The sequence below is a fragment of the Triturus cristatus genome, chromosome 6 (genome assembly GCF_964204655.1).
Source record: "Triturus cristatus chromosome 6, aTriCri1.1, whole genome shotgun sequence".
Lineage (NCBI taxonomy): Eukaryota > Metazoa > Chordata > Amphibia > Caudata > Salamandridae > Triturus > Triturus cristatus.
In genome coordinates, this window is record NC_140589.1 from 866,614,715 (window position 1) to 866,629,610 (window position 14,896).

General features: G+C 40.4%; 1 protein-coding gene across 4 annotated transcripts in view; it reads left to right on the top strand.

Annotated features, from left to right (window-relative positions):
* The window catches only part of MAP3K4 (mitogen-activated protein kinase kinase kinase 4), a 483,141-nt gene that overhangs the window by 377,915 nt on the left and 90,330 nt on the right, over positions 1 to 14,896 (top strand). For 3 of the 4 annotated variants that reach the window (XM_085611454.1, XM_085611451.1, XM_085611453.1), the window contains exons 15-17: positions 1,052 to 1,130; positions 6,888 to 6,984; positions 9,180 to 9,284. In XM_085611454.1, coding sequence (XP_085467580.1) covers positions 1,052 to 1,130; positions 6,888 to 6,984; positions 9,180 to 9,284 — 281 coding nt within the window. The remainder of the gene's footprint in view (positions 1 to 1,051; positions 1,131 to 6,887; positions 6,985 to 9,179; positions 9,285 to 14,896) is intronic. The other variant, XM_085611452.1, reaches the window with a different exon arrangement.

The following is a 14,896-nucleotide window of genomic DNA, read 5'->3' on the forward strand; positions in this document are numbered from 1 at the left end:
CTTTTGGCGAGACAGCTGCCTTCGTGATGGTATGCCTGAGCAAACTGTGCAGTGTTGGACGTCAAAATGTATGACCTTGTATACAGGCGTGAAAAAGTAATGTCTGAGGGTAAATAGAAACATACAATAGATCATCTAGTGAACACTAATGAGTTCAATACCGTTTGGATGTGTTGAATGGTATCTGTGAGTGTATCTTACAAAAATGTGTGGGACTTGTGCAGCAGCAGCCGTGTTGGTAATAAAGGCTTCCATTATCATGAATGTGCTGAAAGAACTCCAAAGATTTGTGCCTGGGCAGGCATATTTCAGACAGACAGCAAGACATGGTTGCTGTTGAAGGAAAGTATAGTACCACACATTTATAGTTCAACTTGAATAAATGTAATGCCATCCAAGGTCAGATAAGTGGTCTAGGTGAAGGACTTCAAGACGCAAGCCCCTACAGTGTACCATCATACAGAAACAACCCACTACACTCTCCACATGTGCATTGGGCCTTGCTGGAGGGTTGAAATGACCATGCTCCACCCATGATAGACGCATCAATTTATCACAAGCTACCCCCTTCAATTCGCCCTCATACACCCAATGTTGTTTGGGAATGGATTTCCTCAATTGGAACCCCTCTCTGGACGAAATGCAACCACAGACAAAAGTCTGTATCAATTTATTTGTGAACACTGCACTGGACAAATATTGTGTAACATACTATAAAATCCCTGCACAATCTAAACGTATACAACACAGTCGGCCGTCTTTACTCTCGAAGGCACCCTGAATGCTTGTTTCAGATTTAATTTTCATGTGGGATGTAAATAGAATTTATAATGCTGCATCTGGTCGGAAAAAAGGCGTTGATTGTATGTTGCCAGAATAAATAATAACTGTAGGAGCTAGTGTGGAACATGCCGTACAGTCTTGACGGCAGACAGCACCTGTTGTATCCTCCACTTCCATCTGCTTCGCAACTCCAGGATCATTTGCTATCCCCAGTTTCAAAGTGATATTTTTCTCACTCGATTTTCTTTTCTCTTTGTCTGTTTTGCAGAGTTTACAAGCCTTGATGAATGAATGCATTGGGCATGTGATCGGGAAACCACACAGTCCTATCACTGGTTTGTACCTTGGTAAGTTTGCACCCGTCCCTTTTCTTTTTAATAAACTTTTTCTGAATATTGATAAGAGAGCCTTATTCACATGTCAGCGCGAAAGATTAGAAATTGATCTGAAACATTGGTGAGTAAAGTATTGAAGTAATGTCAGCATTGTAGTAGTAGTAGCATCGGCTGTGTGCAAGTCAATTGTCATTCATTATGCATTATCATGGAGTTGGAATATTCACTGTGCAATAAGGGAGGCACTTTCTTCACCGAGATATTGCTTAAGGCTAGGCCAGCCCGAGCTGAAGATAAAGGTATCAAATTGCTTTACAATGCACACTCTTTTGTCTTTTCTCTCCAAATGCAGTATTTTGAGGTACATTACCTCGAGTAACCATTTTGTTTGTCTCATTACGTCCAACATATATTTTTCTGAAGGGAGCTCCTATCAAACTATTTAAAAAAAGAAAAGTATATAAACTGTTGCAAACAGGACAAACTAATAGCAGCGTGATTTTCAAATGTCGATAGATTCATATTTGCATTAGGAACATGCACTTTGTGCAAGCAGCAAATGTGAGGAATATTTCCAATGCAAACACAAGATTCTATCATTTTATGCTTATAAGTATAGAGGATCAGAACTGCACGTAGCTAGGTAATTGTCAACACCATCAATACTAAATCAGCGAGCACCATCTATACCAAATCAGTCTTATTCTGGTAGTATATATTTTCTATCGAAGGGTCTTCCGCTAGTAAGCAGGTTTTATTGTATTGAGTGGTGAGGCCTCCAAGTGATATCAAACCTCCCAGGCATTCTCTCACACATGTCAACCACACCCACCAACAGTAAGATAGAAGTTAAGAAACCCCTCTCAAGTTATTTATGACTAATTTTACAACAAGTGGATTGATAAGGCATGATTATGTTATTTGTGAAGACAGGTAGACCCTTTGATGTACGGATGATCTAATGCAAGGAGTCTTCGATATGAAAAACGCTCTGCATAGAAATGTGGCATTTTCAAGACAGTGACATTCGTATATCCCTTGAAACTGCATTCTGAAAACTACAAAAGGCCATTTTTTGAAATCCGATGATTTGCAGAAGACCTCATTGTGCACAACGACAGTAGTTTGAATGAGAAACGATAGTCTTTTTATTACAGTGATTTTTCTATTCTTCAGTACGATTGCCTCGGTTGGTTTTATGAATATGTTGGTAGTTAACAACTCGTATGCTTTGGAGGAAATGTGATACTTAATTACTTTGAAAGAACATTATTTTAATAAAGGGATCTGCAAACAGTTTTCTTGGTCTTGAACTGTTGTATATGGTGCAGAAAAATATTTGCTGAGAGGTGTCAGTGCCATTCACCTTGTTACAGTAAATCTTGAACATTATCATTATTCTTTTCCTGCCAGAAAGGCAAAGGCCTGAAACCTATGTATATCTGATAAATCAGCTCTGTCCAAAGGGGGCTCAGATGAATAGGAGATTTTAATAATTGCAGTTTTATTGTTGGCCTGGGGCTATACATAACAGAATTATAGATGGCTAAAAAGTGAATTTCAGGGATATTTTCACCTCAGGTTTTTGATGTCACTTAGACACCCATGCTTGAAAACATGCGTGTAATTCATTGTTACCCATCTATGATTCTATATGTTATCATACCCTGGAAATTGCTGGGTGCACAAAGATGTCTTTTGCAGGTTCCTTAACCAGTAAGATGTTTTATAACACAGTCTGTTTGTGACTAGTTTTGTAAGCCAGAGCAGACTTACTATCATATTTGTTCTCATTGAAAATTTCTTTTGAGGCAGAGTGCTTAGAAGTAAATACGCTAACTGTCAGATTCTATTACAACATAACCGTCAGAATATGGGGATTGAGTCCACACATATCATCTGAGTATGTTGGTCTAGCTCACAGTGCCCCATCTGAACCCCTAACCTTCCCAGGGTAGCAGATGGTATCTGCAACCTCAGAACGTGACAACTCTAATTCCCTAAGAAAATCGGGAAAACAGATCTACCCTTTCGTTGTTACTCCGGTATGCCCAAGGAAGACACAAGAAAAATACAAATTGGTTTTTCAAACATTTATTGAAGCAATTGTATTCTTGTGTAAAAAGCGTGAGCTGCAATTATTATTAGGATGAAACAAAGCATTGCAACCTGGATTACAAGAATGGTGAACAAGATAAACAGTTCAACCATAATAACATTGTTCTGTGATTATATAATTATGTTCACACTTATCCTTCTATCTAATTCTGTCTCCACTATCGAGAGCATAGTGGGAGTACCCTCTACCATATCTCTTGGGGAAACCCAATCCCCCATACCTTTGTATGAAGTATCAGTAAGCTGATCTGGTGTACAGCAGGCTACTGTCCTTTGCAGGATGAAGGCTAGAGTCAGCAGAGCTGCATTTTAGTCACAGTGCACAGAATTCCGGGATTTGGCTCAAAGGCGGTTTATATAATAAAAGCATGGTCCCAATCGCACTGTGTCAAAGGTGCAGCGCTGATGTGATTGTCTAGAGTTGTCTCCAACCGGACAACCAAATTCAACGGCATCACAGTCAATTTTCCTAGCCTTGGACAGAGTGTACAAGCAACATGATAAAATACTTCCTAAGAAATGTGCTACATGCAGAGTAATTTCTAAGTATACTATCATGCGAGTGCAAACATTATAACGATTGACTGATAGAACAAAATATAGATATATGATCACAAGAAATAAATAGATGCATTCAAAAGTAAAGTGCTTAGTGTAAACCCATTAACCATAAATGGATAGAATATTATTAAAGTACTCACAAATCTATAAAAGAAACCCATACATGGGAAAAATGAACCAAATTGTCAGTTAGTTTATCGATCATTTTCTCAAAATAAGCTACATCGAACATATCTTCAAGCCATGAGTGAAGGGTCGGAATACCATTGGCCCTCCAAAAATGTAAAATGTTAATTTTCACTAAGCTAATAGTAAGAGTTAAGACCTTAACCAGTAGGCCAGAGTAAGAGTCTAAGACCTTAACCATTAGGCCAGAGTAAGAGTTAAGACCTTAACAGCCATTTAAAAGCATGAGCGGGCATGGGCAGAAGTTTGGAAGTATCAAGTAAAAGGTGGCAAACGTTTTGAGAGGGAGAGACTTTCAGTGACCATGTCAGTTGATACCTTGAATAGGTAGCAGAGACTTAAGATAACACATGTTGGTAAAATGTTATTCTCATTCCTGTTAGAGGGATGAGAATCTAAAAGTCACTTCAGAGTCAAATATCGCTTCTTGAGCTGTCATAATGTGCCTCCACTTAATCCTGTGAACCTGATCATGGCAACAGTTTCCCAGGTTTGTCAAGGGTTGAAGGGGACTTGATATTGTGTGATACTTTTGATATATTTCCCCATACATTATAATAAAACTGAGTAGCATCAGGAGGAAGAAAAAAAAGTGACCGAATCAGCTTTGATGGACTCAATTACAGGGCAGCTCAAACAATATTGTACATAATTTGGGTATTCTAAGACAGTGGTAGTGTCCGAATGGGCAGCTGTTTTGTTTGAATATTTATTTATATGTATTATTTAGGTATTTTATAGATTGCAGATCTAGTCTTAAGGACAAGGGAGCACTTTATAGAGAACAACATTGATGAGACAGAAAGCAAGTAACAATAATGTGGTCAGGAGGGCATTAGCGATAGGACGGGGGAGGATCTTACAATGGAAAGGAGTGGCATGGACTAGACCAGGAAGGTTTTTTGAACAAATGTGTTTTGATGTTTTTTCCGAAAGACAGGAGTTTTGTCTCATGGTATTAGTGAGGGAATTTGAGATTTTAGAGGCCAGACAGGAGGAGGCTAGATAAGCAGTTTAGCTTTTTTCTTTTTTGGGATTTTGTGGGGGTGGTTAGTTTTACGGTTTCTCCCAGTGCTTACTTTGTAAAAGAATGAGTGCTGGTGCCCAAAGCTCCGCTCTCAGAAGCCCGCGTCCAGTTCTATTGAATGTAGTTACGCTCATTATCAAGGCTGCATAGCCTTGAATCCACATCATGCGTCTCAAATCCACTACTAGACACTCCCTGTCCCTTTATCTCCCTGTTGCAGGTTCCTGCTTTCTCCCTTTGTGCCAGTTTTTCTGTCTTCCTCCCCCTTTACCTTATGTGTGATTCCCCTCTTGCTCTCGGAATTGTCTGAAGTGGAAATAAATAAATGCTGGGCCTCATAAATGAATGCCGGAAGCCCCCACTGGTTCAAATTAAGCACTGGTCTTGCCTACTAAGGCAAACCTAACATGGGGTTTACAGCCCGCCTATTGCTTATCACTGGTTGGTTTTATTGTCACTCTCCTTTGCTTGCTTTTTATTCAATGGCTTGCTATCCTCTTCTTGTGTTTGTCCTTCATCTGGATCATAGCCTCTTTACGATCTCTTGTTTAACTGACTTGCATCCTTCCACTGCTCACAGTTAGGGAACACATGCACTCCACGAGATTGCACATGTTTTCCAAATCTCTCTCATGTGCTGCTTCCCTCAGCCCCACCCCCATGCTGTGTTGCTCCCAAACCCTCCCAGCTAGTCTGTAAAAGCACAGCAAGAGAGATATTTACGTTAGGGTATGACTGAAGACAGGCTATAGGGATTGTTTTTGTGTTATCTACGGCATTCCACATATTATGTGAAAGCACAAGGTTTGTCTTGCAAAGGCTTTTATGGTGTTGGGAGACGGGCCACCTGCTGCACTCACTGAGCTTGCGTCTGAGGCAGAAGGTGCACTTAGAATGGCATTTCTCTTGGAGGTCCATAAATTAGATCCCCTGTTACTACTCTTCTACAGAAAAATGTCTGGATCCTGTGGAAAGTAAATTAGACCTTGGTACTTGTTCCCCATTACATTCTGACACATTCTAATTCTTTTTAAGTCCCTTTGAGAGTTTCCCTAGTGTAAAGGATTTGAAACGTAACCCTTGCCTTTATAAATATTGAAACATTGAATTCGGTTTACAGTTTTGAGATACCCATAAGGTTTGAATTTGTATTTTCTGCAGTATACTGAAATATTTTTGTCTTTAACTTTTTTCAGCAATAGTTTACAAACAAGCATCGACCACGCCAGCATTCCGGCACTCATGTGCTAAAGTGGAGAACTATTATCTTTGCTAGAGCTTGTAATCAAATGTGAACACCTTATTCACACTTCAGGAACTGTTGGCCAGGAAATCTGAGCCAGATGTTCAGTTTAGCTCCAAGATCAAACGTACGTGTAGAGCCAGTAAAAAGCTACGTAGTTTGAACATGCAATATAATCATTAGAAAATAGCAAACAAGCAAGGATAAAATGTATACCATAATGATTGGTGCAGCATATCAGCAGTGTATTTACTTGGAGACCAATGATGACAGCGCACCGTGCTACACAGGCACGCAGAATTCCCACATAGCTTTTAATTTTAGCTGCTCTAATTTGACATGTTTTCAAAGAAAAGCAATATTTTTTCACTTGGATAAAAAAGCCATATTCTCCATTTACCTGCACTGAATCAAGTCATAATAAAAGACCAATTAATTAATCATTGTGTATCAACTAACGGCCCAGAACTCCACCAAGACTTGTCCCTTTAAAATTGAACTCTTTTGGCGGGAAGGTATTTGTATTCTAAACCATGCTCGCTGTAAAGAGAAACTGGTGTACTCTTTATGACCTATCTGAATTAAATGCTTCCAGTTGGATAATGTATGTCTTTCTGCTGTCTCTTGTACCCAGGTACTCAGCGGAACAGTCCCCGTCCAGTGAAGATGCCCCGATGCCACAGTGATCCTCCCAACCAGCCCCTCATTATCCCAATGCCTGAAGGCTGCAGGTATCTTGCACACACACAACACTGGCTTTGATGTGGCTGCTGGGCACGGCTTACGGGGCTAACTAAGTCTCCTGAGTTACATCAGTGAATGAAACCATATGATTTGCTTGTTCATTTCTCTATCCATTTCCCCTATGCTGTAGTCACGGGTGTCCGGAGTATATCTTGGAGAGTCGGATCCATGACGGATATTTTGGTTAACCATTGACTGCATAAATGAGTTCAGTTGTGATTCACTCTATGTAAATTAATCTTAATGTGTGGATCCTCAAAATGTGGCGTGGATCCAGCCCTCCAAGAAACAACTTGAACTCTCCTGACATGGGTGGTTTTATTTTCCATTTCCCTATCCTCTAATTGCTTGGCTTGTCCTCTATCTTAGCTGAAGGCTGACGTTTGTTGCACTGGTCAGTTCACTGTGGGTTTCGGGTTGGCTCTGGTGTGCTTCATTTAAGAATAGTTCACTTAGAATGGTAACTTTAATGTTTAGCTCACATATTTTCATTTAAAAGTTTATTTTAAATTGTGCGTCAATTAAAAAAAGTTTGTATCTTATTCTGTCCAAAACACATGACTTAAGGCATGGCTAAATCTGACTAAACCATTACTCAATGCCGGATAAAATCTTTATATAATAATAAACCCTGTTTATTGAGTGCAAATGTTTAAATGATGTGGGTGCATAAACAATATAGTTCCATAAATCCCTATAATCACTGAACAGGAGTAGGAACCCAGCGATACCACATCCCTCAGTCCTGAACCACAAACTAATATACATGTGCACTGCTATATCCCCACAAGGAAGGTCATGGTGCATCGGATACCACTACTGAAGTCTGTGCCTAGCTAGTCAAAATTGAGCCCTTGTGATAGCCTCTTCCTCAATACCTTGTACAATCCGACTCCTGGACTAGAATGTGGCGGGGACACAATTATGCACATTTTTGCACAACCGCCGTAGAGAAGATCGCCAGGCTTTCTTTTCTCCCAGGTCTCTAGCTATTGCAAAAGTAGTGTCCCCTGAAGACCAAAATCATTTCACTTCCAGAAACCTGACAAGCTCGGTTGAGTAAATAGAGTTGCGGGACTGACGACCTATTTCCCTCTGGAATCACACCCACCATTCTTTCCCCGTCAGTTTCATATTTCATAGAGGTAAAACTTTCTCAGTGGCTGTGGTGGCTTCCAATGAATTCTCCATTTGTGAATCACCCACAGACAAATGGAAGCCTACATAGGAAGCATTTTCCTTCAGGATATTTAAAAAAGAAGACCAAAACTCTCAGAGAAAAGGACACAGTAACAGAATAGTTGCTTAACCAGAAAACTCTTGTCATTAGCCATGTCCCTAAGCAGTATGTTAAAGGGCAGCATTTTATTACCAACCTGTCGGATGAACACTAAGGTATCACTGGTGTTGCTGAGACAATGTGTGAGTTAACTAGTTTTCTGCATGCCCACTCTCTTGGTTTCTATTTAGGAGTTTTGTGTTAGGCATGGCTTGTTTATTTGTTTCATGCTTTAGTAATGCGCTGGTATCTTTGTAAATGCATGTAAAGTAAAAAAAAAAAAAAACACATAAGGCGGCATGGGTTTGGTTATTCCTTCAACACCAGCGTACAATCCCTCCCTTTCTTGCTTTTTCAACCTCTACAGTTTGAGACCGGAAACTGTGGCTTAATTTCGCTGTTGTAAATGCTGTGAACGTTATATCACTTTGCAAAATGAATATTAATTTGATAAAGTAGCCCCACACATTTGATCCAATAAACTTAACTGGTAAACAACCTGAGAGATGAATCAAGAAAAAGACTCATCTTTTGTCTTACCTGTTTAAAAAGAGAAGCAAGAACTTAGTCACCTATATCCAGTTCGAATTGGAAAAAGTTTTTAAAAGCTGCAGCACAAAAGCTTTCAAAGTTGCACGGTACATATGTCTAATTTGATCAGTTATATTCTAAGATAATGAAGAGGTGGAGATTTCATATGGATATATGCCCTTTGCATTTTGTTTGCTTGTTTCAAGAAAATTATCCCTAAATTATAATATTTTGTTCACATTTAAGTGATCATTCCAGAAACCTGCAAGATAAATTATCAGTACTTGGTTTGTTGAGCTAAAAGTGCAGCACATCCACCTGTTTCCTCCCCTCCTTCATTGTTCTTTCCTGAAGTTTCTCTTCTCATCGCAGCAATCGTGAGGTGAGGAACCACTCCGGCCCGGCAGTCGGTCGCCCCGCTGCCATCGGTAGCGACCCGGCTCCACACAAATCTGTCAACAGTGCGAATGATGCCAGGTAGTGCCACTCCTTAATCACCATGGGGGTCATTTGTCAATTCACATCACTCATTCGGCGGGAGGGGAGAGAGAAAACACTGAAGCTGCTGGCCATCCAAAGTCTTTTTTAAAGATGTTTAATTATCTTCCACAGATTGAATTCTCTAGCCTTTCCTTAGTTTACTAGGGGTGAATTCATCAGACATACTTGAGAAAAGTCATGTCATGTGTGTGTGATGAGAGAATAGATACAAAGGCCTTGCACACTCATTACAACTTAAGAAGTGTTGCCTGTTTGCATAATGTTTAATTTTGCAGGATGTGCACACAATATAAACTCAGAGCCCCCTACCCCACCCAACAGGCCACGATCGGAGTAGACAGTAGCCTTTAACCATCAGGGTGTCTTAATCAGCCATATTAAGAAATATACCACCACCAGAAGTGGTGGTTAACGTACCTTTTGCCCATCTCTGAATCCATATTCATAGAACTCCAAAACTAGCAATGGAGGTGGTGCCAAATGTAAGCGACAAAGCACCTTTAAAACTATTTCCCATGCTTTATGGCGTACTCTGGTAGCAAGAGTTTGATTTGCAGACGTACTTCAATTTATGCTCCACCAACAGCATTGCATTGCAAGTAGATGTGCAATGTGGATGTGTTGCTATTTCACATTCTAAGCAATTTCTTGGTAAATCAAAAAGGGAGCTGCTGCTGTCTTGTAAAGTAGTAAAAATGAAATTTAAATGTGTATGTTTACTCACCTAAATAGTGTGAAACAAACCGGGGAAGCAGAGGAATGCTGACCAACATGTGCTAGCCCAGGGATGCAATTCGGGGCTATTTGTAATCAGATAGGGTATCTGCAGGTACGTGTAGTGTAGGAGAGATAGTACTTTTGAAGAGTTGGGTCTTTAATTTATTCCTGCATTGAAGAAGGGGCCGGTAGGTGTAGTTCTGGTGTAGACTGGCTTATTATTCCAGATCCTGGAAGTGTAGATAGAGAAAGTATGCCAACTGTGTTTTCTTTCTTATAATTCCTGGTTTTAAGTTGTGCAATGCCCTAACATTCACTGTGGCATTGCCGGTATGTCAAGCAGCTGAACTCCAGTGGAATTCCCACCACTGGGTTAGATAGCAGTGACGGAATGATCTATACCCGCAACCTCATGTTATCTCTGGAATTAGAAGATCATTGATTAGGGCTATGAAATGGTTTGCCGAATTGGAATTTTCCATTGACTTTGACCATCCGCTTTAGAAATACATTTGTAAATATTGTAGACTTGGGGATATTTCTCCTTTCTAGGTCACAGTATCCTTCTCGTGACATGACACATAATTGTCAGAGTGCTTGCGTTTAGTCGTCAGGTGCCTCTGTGAGTGCCTGATCAGCTTGAGCTTCATCCTCAGTCATTAAGAAACACCTGTAAAAGATTATTTTTTTTAAATGATTCAAATGTATACATGCAAAGAAGGAATCGATGTAAGTGCTTCGGACTTACTCAAGATATCAAGGTGATCTTACACAGATAACAGGAAACTTAGTAACATTTCCTGCTAGCTACTTTAAAAAACGTTCCTTTAAGCACAAGCTTCTGTTTAAAAGAAGCAGTACACGACTAAACCTCATTTGAGGTCTCTAAATATAAAATGCCCTTCCCTCTACTGACACTTTCATATCATCTCTTAGCTTCAACATTTTATTTACAGAGGCGGATGCCCCTGTCATAGTGGTTTGGCCTGTTGCAATCTGATTGATATTAGCATCTTCGGCTTGTAAAAGGGTTCATGGTTTTTACCAAGTTAAAAGAGAGTGTAAGAAATATAGCATATGTTGCCCATAGAACCCTAGTGCTCTATTGCATCTCATAGCCGCCTTTTGGGGTTTATGCACCATGCATCTTGTACGTCATGACAATGTCAGATGCACCATTTGCGTCCTGCAGCAGTTTGACTACAAGAACAAACATTTGCATTTGAGTTTCCTATAGCCAGACAGACATGTACTCTGTGCTGCCCAGGGTAGGAGTTCGCTTAGAGATTTAATGTTATATATGTCTGTGTAAACTTGGTGTTAGTCATAAAGAGACATCATCTGTTGTCGCATGTGTTTCTCAGGAATCTTGGGTTGCCAGGTAAGCCACAACTTTGCAAACCAAGTCCGGATGAATGTTAAAAGTATCTCACTGTGTTTGACAAGTGATGCATGCCAAACCACAGCTCACAGTTTGCCATGAGCAGTGTTGCATTTCAAGCAAAAAATCAAACGTCTGGTGCATGTACTAAAGTCATCTAATTTTTTCAGTGCATAAAAGGGAAGAGGCAGCTGCCCTCCACACCCTATTTTGGTGTTCTTACCAGTGATTGGATGCACGTGATGTCCCACTTTTATTTTTCAGTTCTTGCCTGATCTATCTTTTCAAATACTGACTAGCATAGTTTGATTGTGTCTGGTAATTAGTCAGTCATATTGTGCACATTTTAAGCTACCTAAGCTCTTCATAAGATAGGGTAGAGCACAGTTGTTAGAAATTGGGTTTCTGGTTGTCAGAGTTATGCACCATTCCCTAGCAGGAACCACAATCCTAGTCAGGATAAGCAAGATACACACTAAAAGATTACCTCTGCTCACCCTATGGTAGCTTGGCACAGAGCAGTCCCTAAAGAAGCAATGAGTAAAGTATTTGTGCAACACATACATACCCACACAGTAACATAATGATAACACCACACAATGACTCCCCACAGGTTTAGAAAAATAGACTATACTTTTATAAATAAATCAAGATCAAAATGACAAAAATTCAGTAAGTAGAAGTTGAGATGTGAATTTTTAACAAATCAAAAGCGTTTTAGCACATAGAAGCAAAAAGTGCCTAATGGGATTATTTGGTTGCCCTGGACCGGGGAAAAGCCAATATTTCAATCCAACCGTGATGGAGTGCAATCCGGGGACAGGACCCACGCAGGCCTGGTGAACAGAGTACCTTTATCATGTTTTCAACAATAAAAGGCGTTGTGCAGACAAGCAATGTGTCGATGTCGAGCCCTGCAGTCAAGGGGATGCTTCGATTTTCTTCACGCAGTAGAGGTGATGCGTCAGGTCCATTGAACGAAGTGCCAGTTCCTAGTGCAATGCTTCTAAATTCGATGCGATTAGTTAATCCACACTAGATGGCGATGCATCAATCATCTCCACGCAGTGGCGGCAATGGTTTTGTTCAGAAGTTGTGGTTCTGGACATGATGTGGCGGTTCCGAGTGCAATGCTCCAATTCTACTCCTGCAACAGGGTCGATGTGCAGGCGGGAGATGCGTCAATTTCTCTGGTGCAAGTATCTGGGTCCACTTCAGTGAACCAGGCACAGGAGCTGGGGTAGAGACCTTGATAGCCCTGAGTCTCAAGCAACGAGAGGCAAGCAAACAAGTCTTTGGAGATCACTTCAGTGCAAGGCAGAGTCCAGCTCTCCTCAGCAGGGCAGCAGAGCAGAAAAGTAAGCCTTCCAGGTCAGCAGCCCAGCTAAGGGTCCATCCTTGATGTAGCACAGCAGTCCTACTGACAGAGTCGAGTTGTATGTCCAGAAGTGTCTGATTTGAGGGTGTCGGAGACCTCAGTGCTTCTGAAGTGGAGGTGACTTCAAAGAAGGGTCTTTGAAGTGCACAGAAGCCCTTTCTTTCCCGCATCGCTCCAGATTATCAGTAGTAATCAGCCCTTTGTGTGGGCATAGAACACTACCTATTCAGGTGCAAGTGTCAGCTCCTCCCGTCCTTCCTTCCCAGGAAGGCTTATCAGAATGCAGATGAATGCTCAGACACACCTAACCTTTCTATGTTTGTGGCTATCTAGAGGGAAAGCACAAAGTGAAGTTGTCACCCATTCCAGACGTGTATTGGACTCCGGCTGTAGGCACGCAGACCAGTAAGAGCAGAGAAATGACCACTTTCTAAAAGTGGCATTTCTAAGACAGTAATGTTAAATCCAACCTTAGCTGGAAAGAGGTTTATCATTACCATTCCAAAGATATAAAATATGCCAAAGCTACTCCTTTCTAATCAGGAATTACAATTTAAAAGTGTATTAAATAATTCCCAATGTTAACCTATGAGAGGAGCAGGCCTCAGAGTTAGTGAAAAATGAATTTGGGTGTTAGTCACTACCAGGACATGCAAAACGTAAAGTATATATTACCTACCTTTTACTTACACATCACCCTGCCCTATGGGTTTTTAGGGCCTATCTTAGCGGTGACTTATGTGCACTGGCAGGCCTGAGGCAGGTTTGAAAGGCTACTTGTGTGAGTGGCATAATCAGTGCTGCAAGCCAACTAGTAGCATTTAATTTACAGCCCCTGGGTATATGGTACACCACTTTACAATGGACTAACAAGTAAACTAAATATGCCAATTGTGTATACACCAATGTTACCATGTTTAGTGGAGAAGCACATGCACTTTAGCACTGGTTAGCAGTGGTAAAGTGCTCATAGTCATAAGGCCAACAAAAGCAATCTGCAAAAAGAGGTGGTGAAATGCAAAACGTTTGGGGGAAGACCACCCTAAGGATGCCAGGTCTGACAACAGTGACTTTTGACTACTACATAAGTAACTGCACCAGAGGACTGTGAAGTAGCTGTTGCATATCAGAGCTATTTCATGCCACACATTACCGACCAGATGGCTCACAAAGTTAAGCACACACCACAGGAATATGCTGTGATCTGAAGGTCATTACTTTGAATCGTTTAAGGTCAACCAAACTGTGTTTGCATCTAAGGATGGTAACTTAACTACAATGAAACTGGGTAATCATAGCAACTTTTATTTATGCATATACAAACATTAGAAGTGTGCATTGTTTCCTTTATGAAAAATCGGCACCCTCTACACAAAAGTACACAGAGAGTGCAGTCCTCGCTGTTTGTTCTAATTGTGTATGAATATTCCCTTAATATTCACATTTTATTTTCAATTTCTATGTTTTTTGGCCAATTCACAAAGGCATTTAAAAGTACCTAAAGTGATTAAGGAGTACTAATTTATATACTCCAAAATGTATTTTTAAAATATGCTCCCCAATAGTTCCAGTGTCCGATTGACAGTCAGAGGGAAAAAGCTTAATGGTGGAAATTCAAAGAAACTTCAAACTGAGCAGTACGAAGAACAAGCAAGAATATGACCGTAGTTCCCACTAACTAAAATAGACCAAAATGCTCTCTTTTATTGTTTCCCAATCTGTGGGTCGTGACCCGCTAGTGGTTCACAAGCCAATTTTTGAGGACTCATGAAAGTCCAAGCAATAATGCCTTTAAACACTGTAGTCAACTTGACATATTTGCTGCACTTTAAAGAAAGAGGTCAAATGTCAAGTTAAGTAGTCTGACAAACTGCTGCTTATTTTTTAACATAGGATTGGGGTTTACAAACTCCTCTCGCTTTGCAGTAAAATAAAGAAAAGTATAGTGACTTATGTGAAGGTCTTGCTGGGATACAGACAGTGTGAACGGAAAGACTATAAGATGTTTTTTTTGTAAAACACTACCAAATGTAAATTAATTGTACACGGTCAGCAGTTAGGAAAGCAAAAATGAAGCCCTTTTTAGTAATTGTGAAATGTGATTGAAGAAAT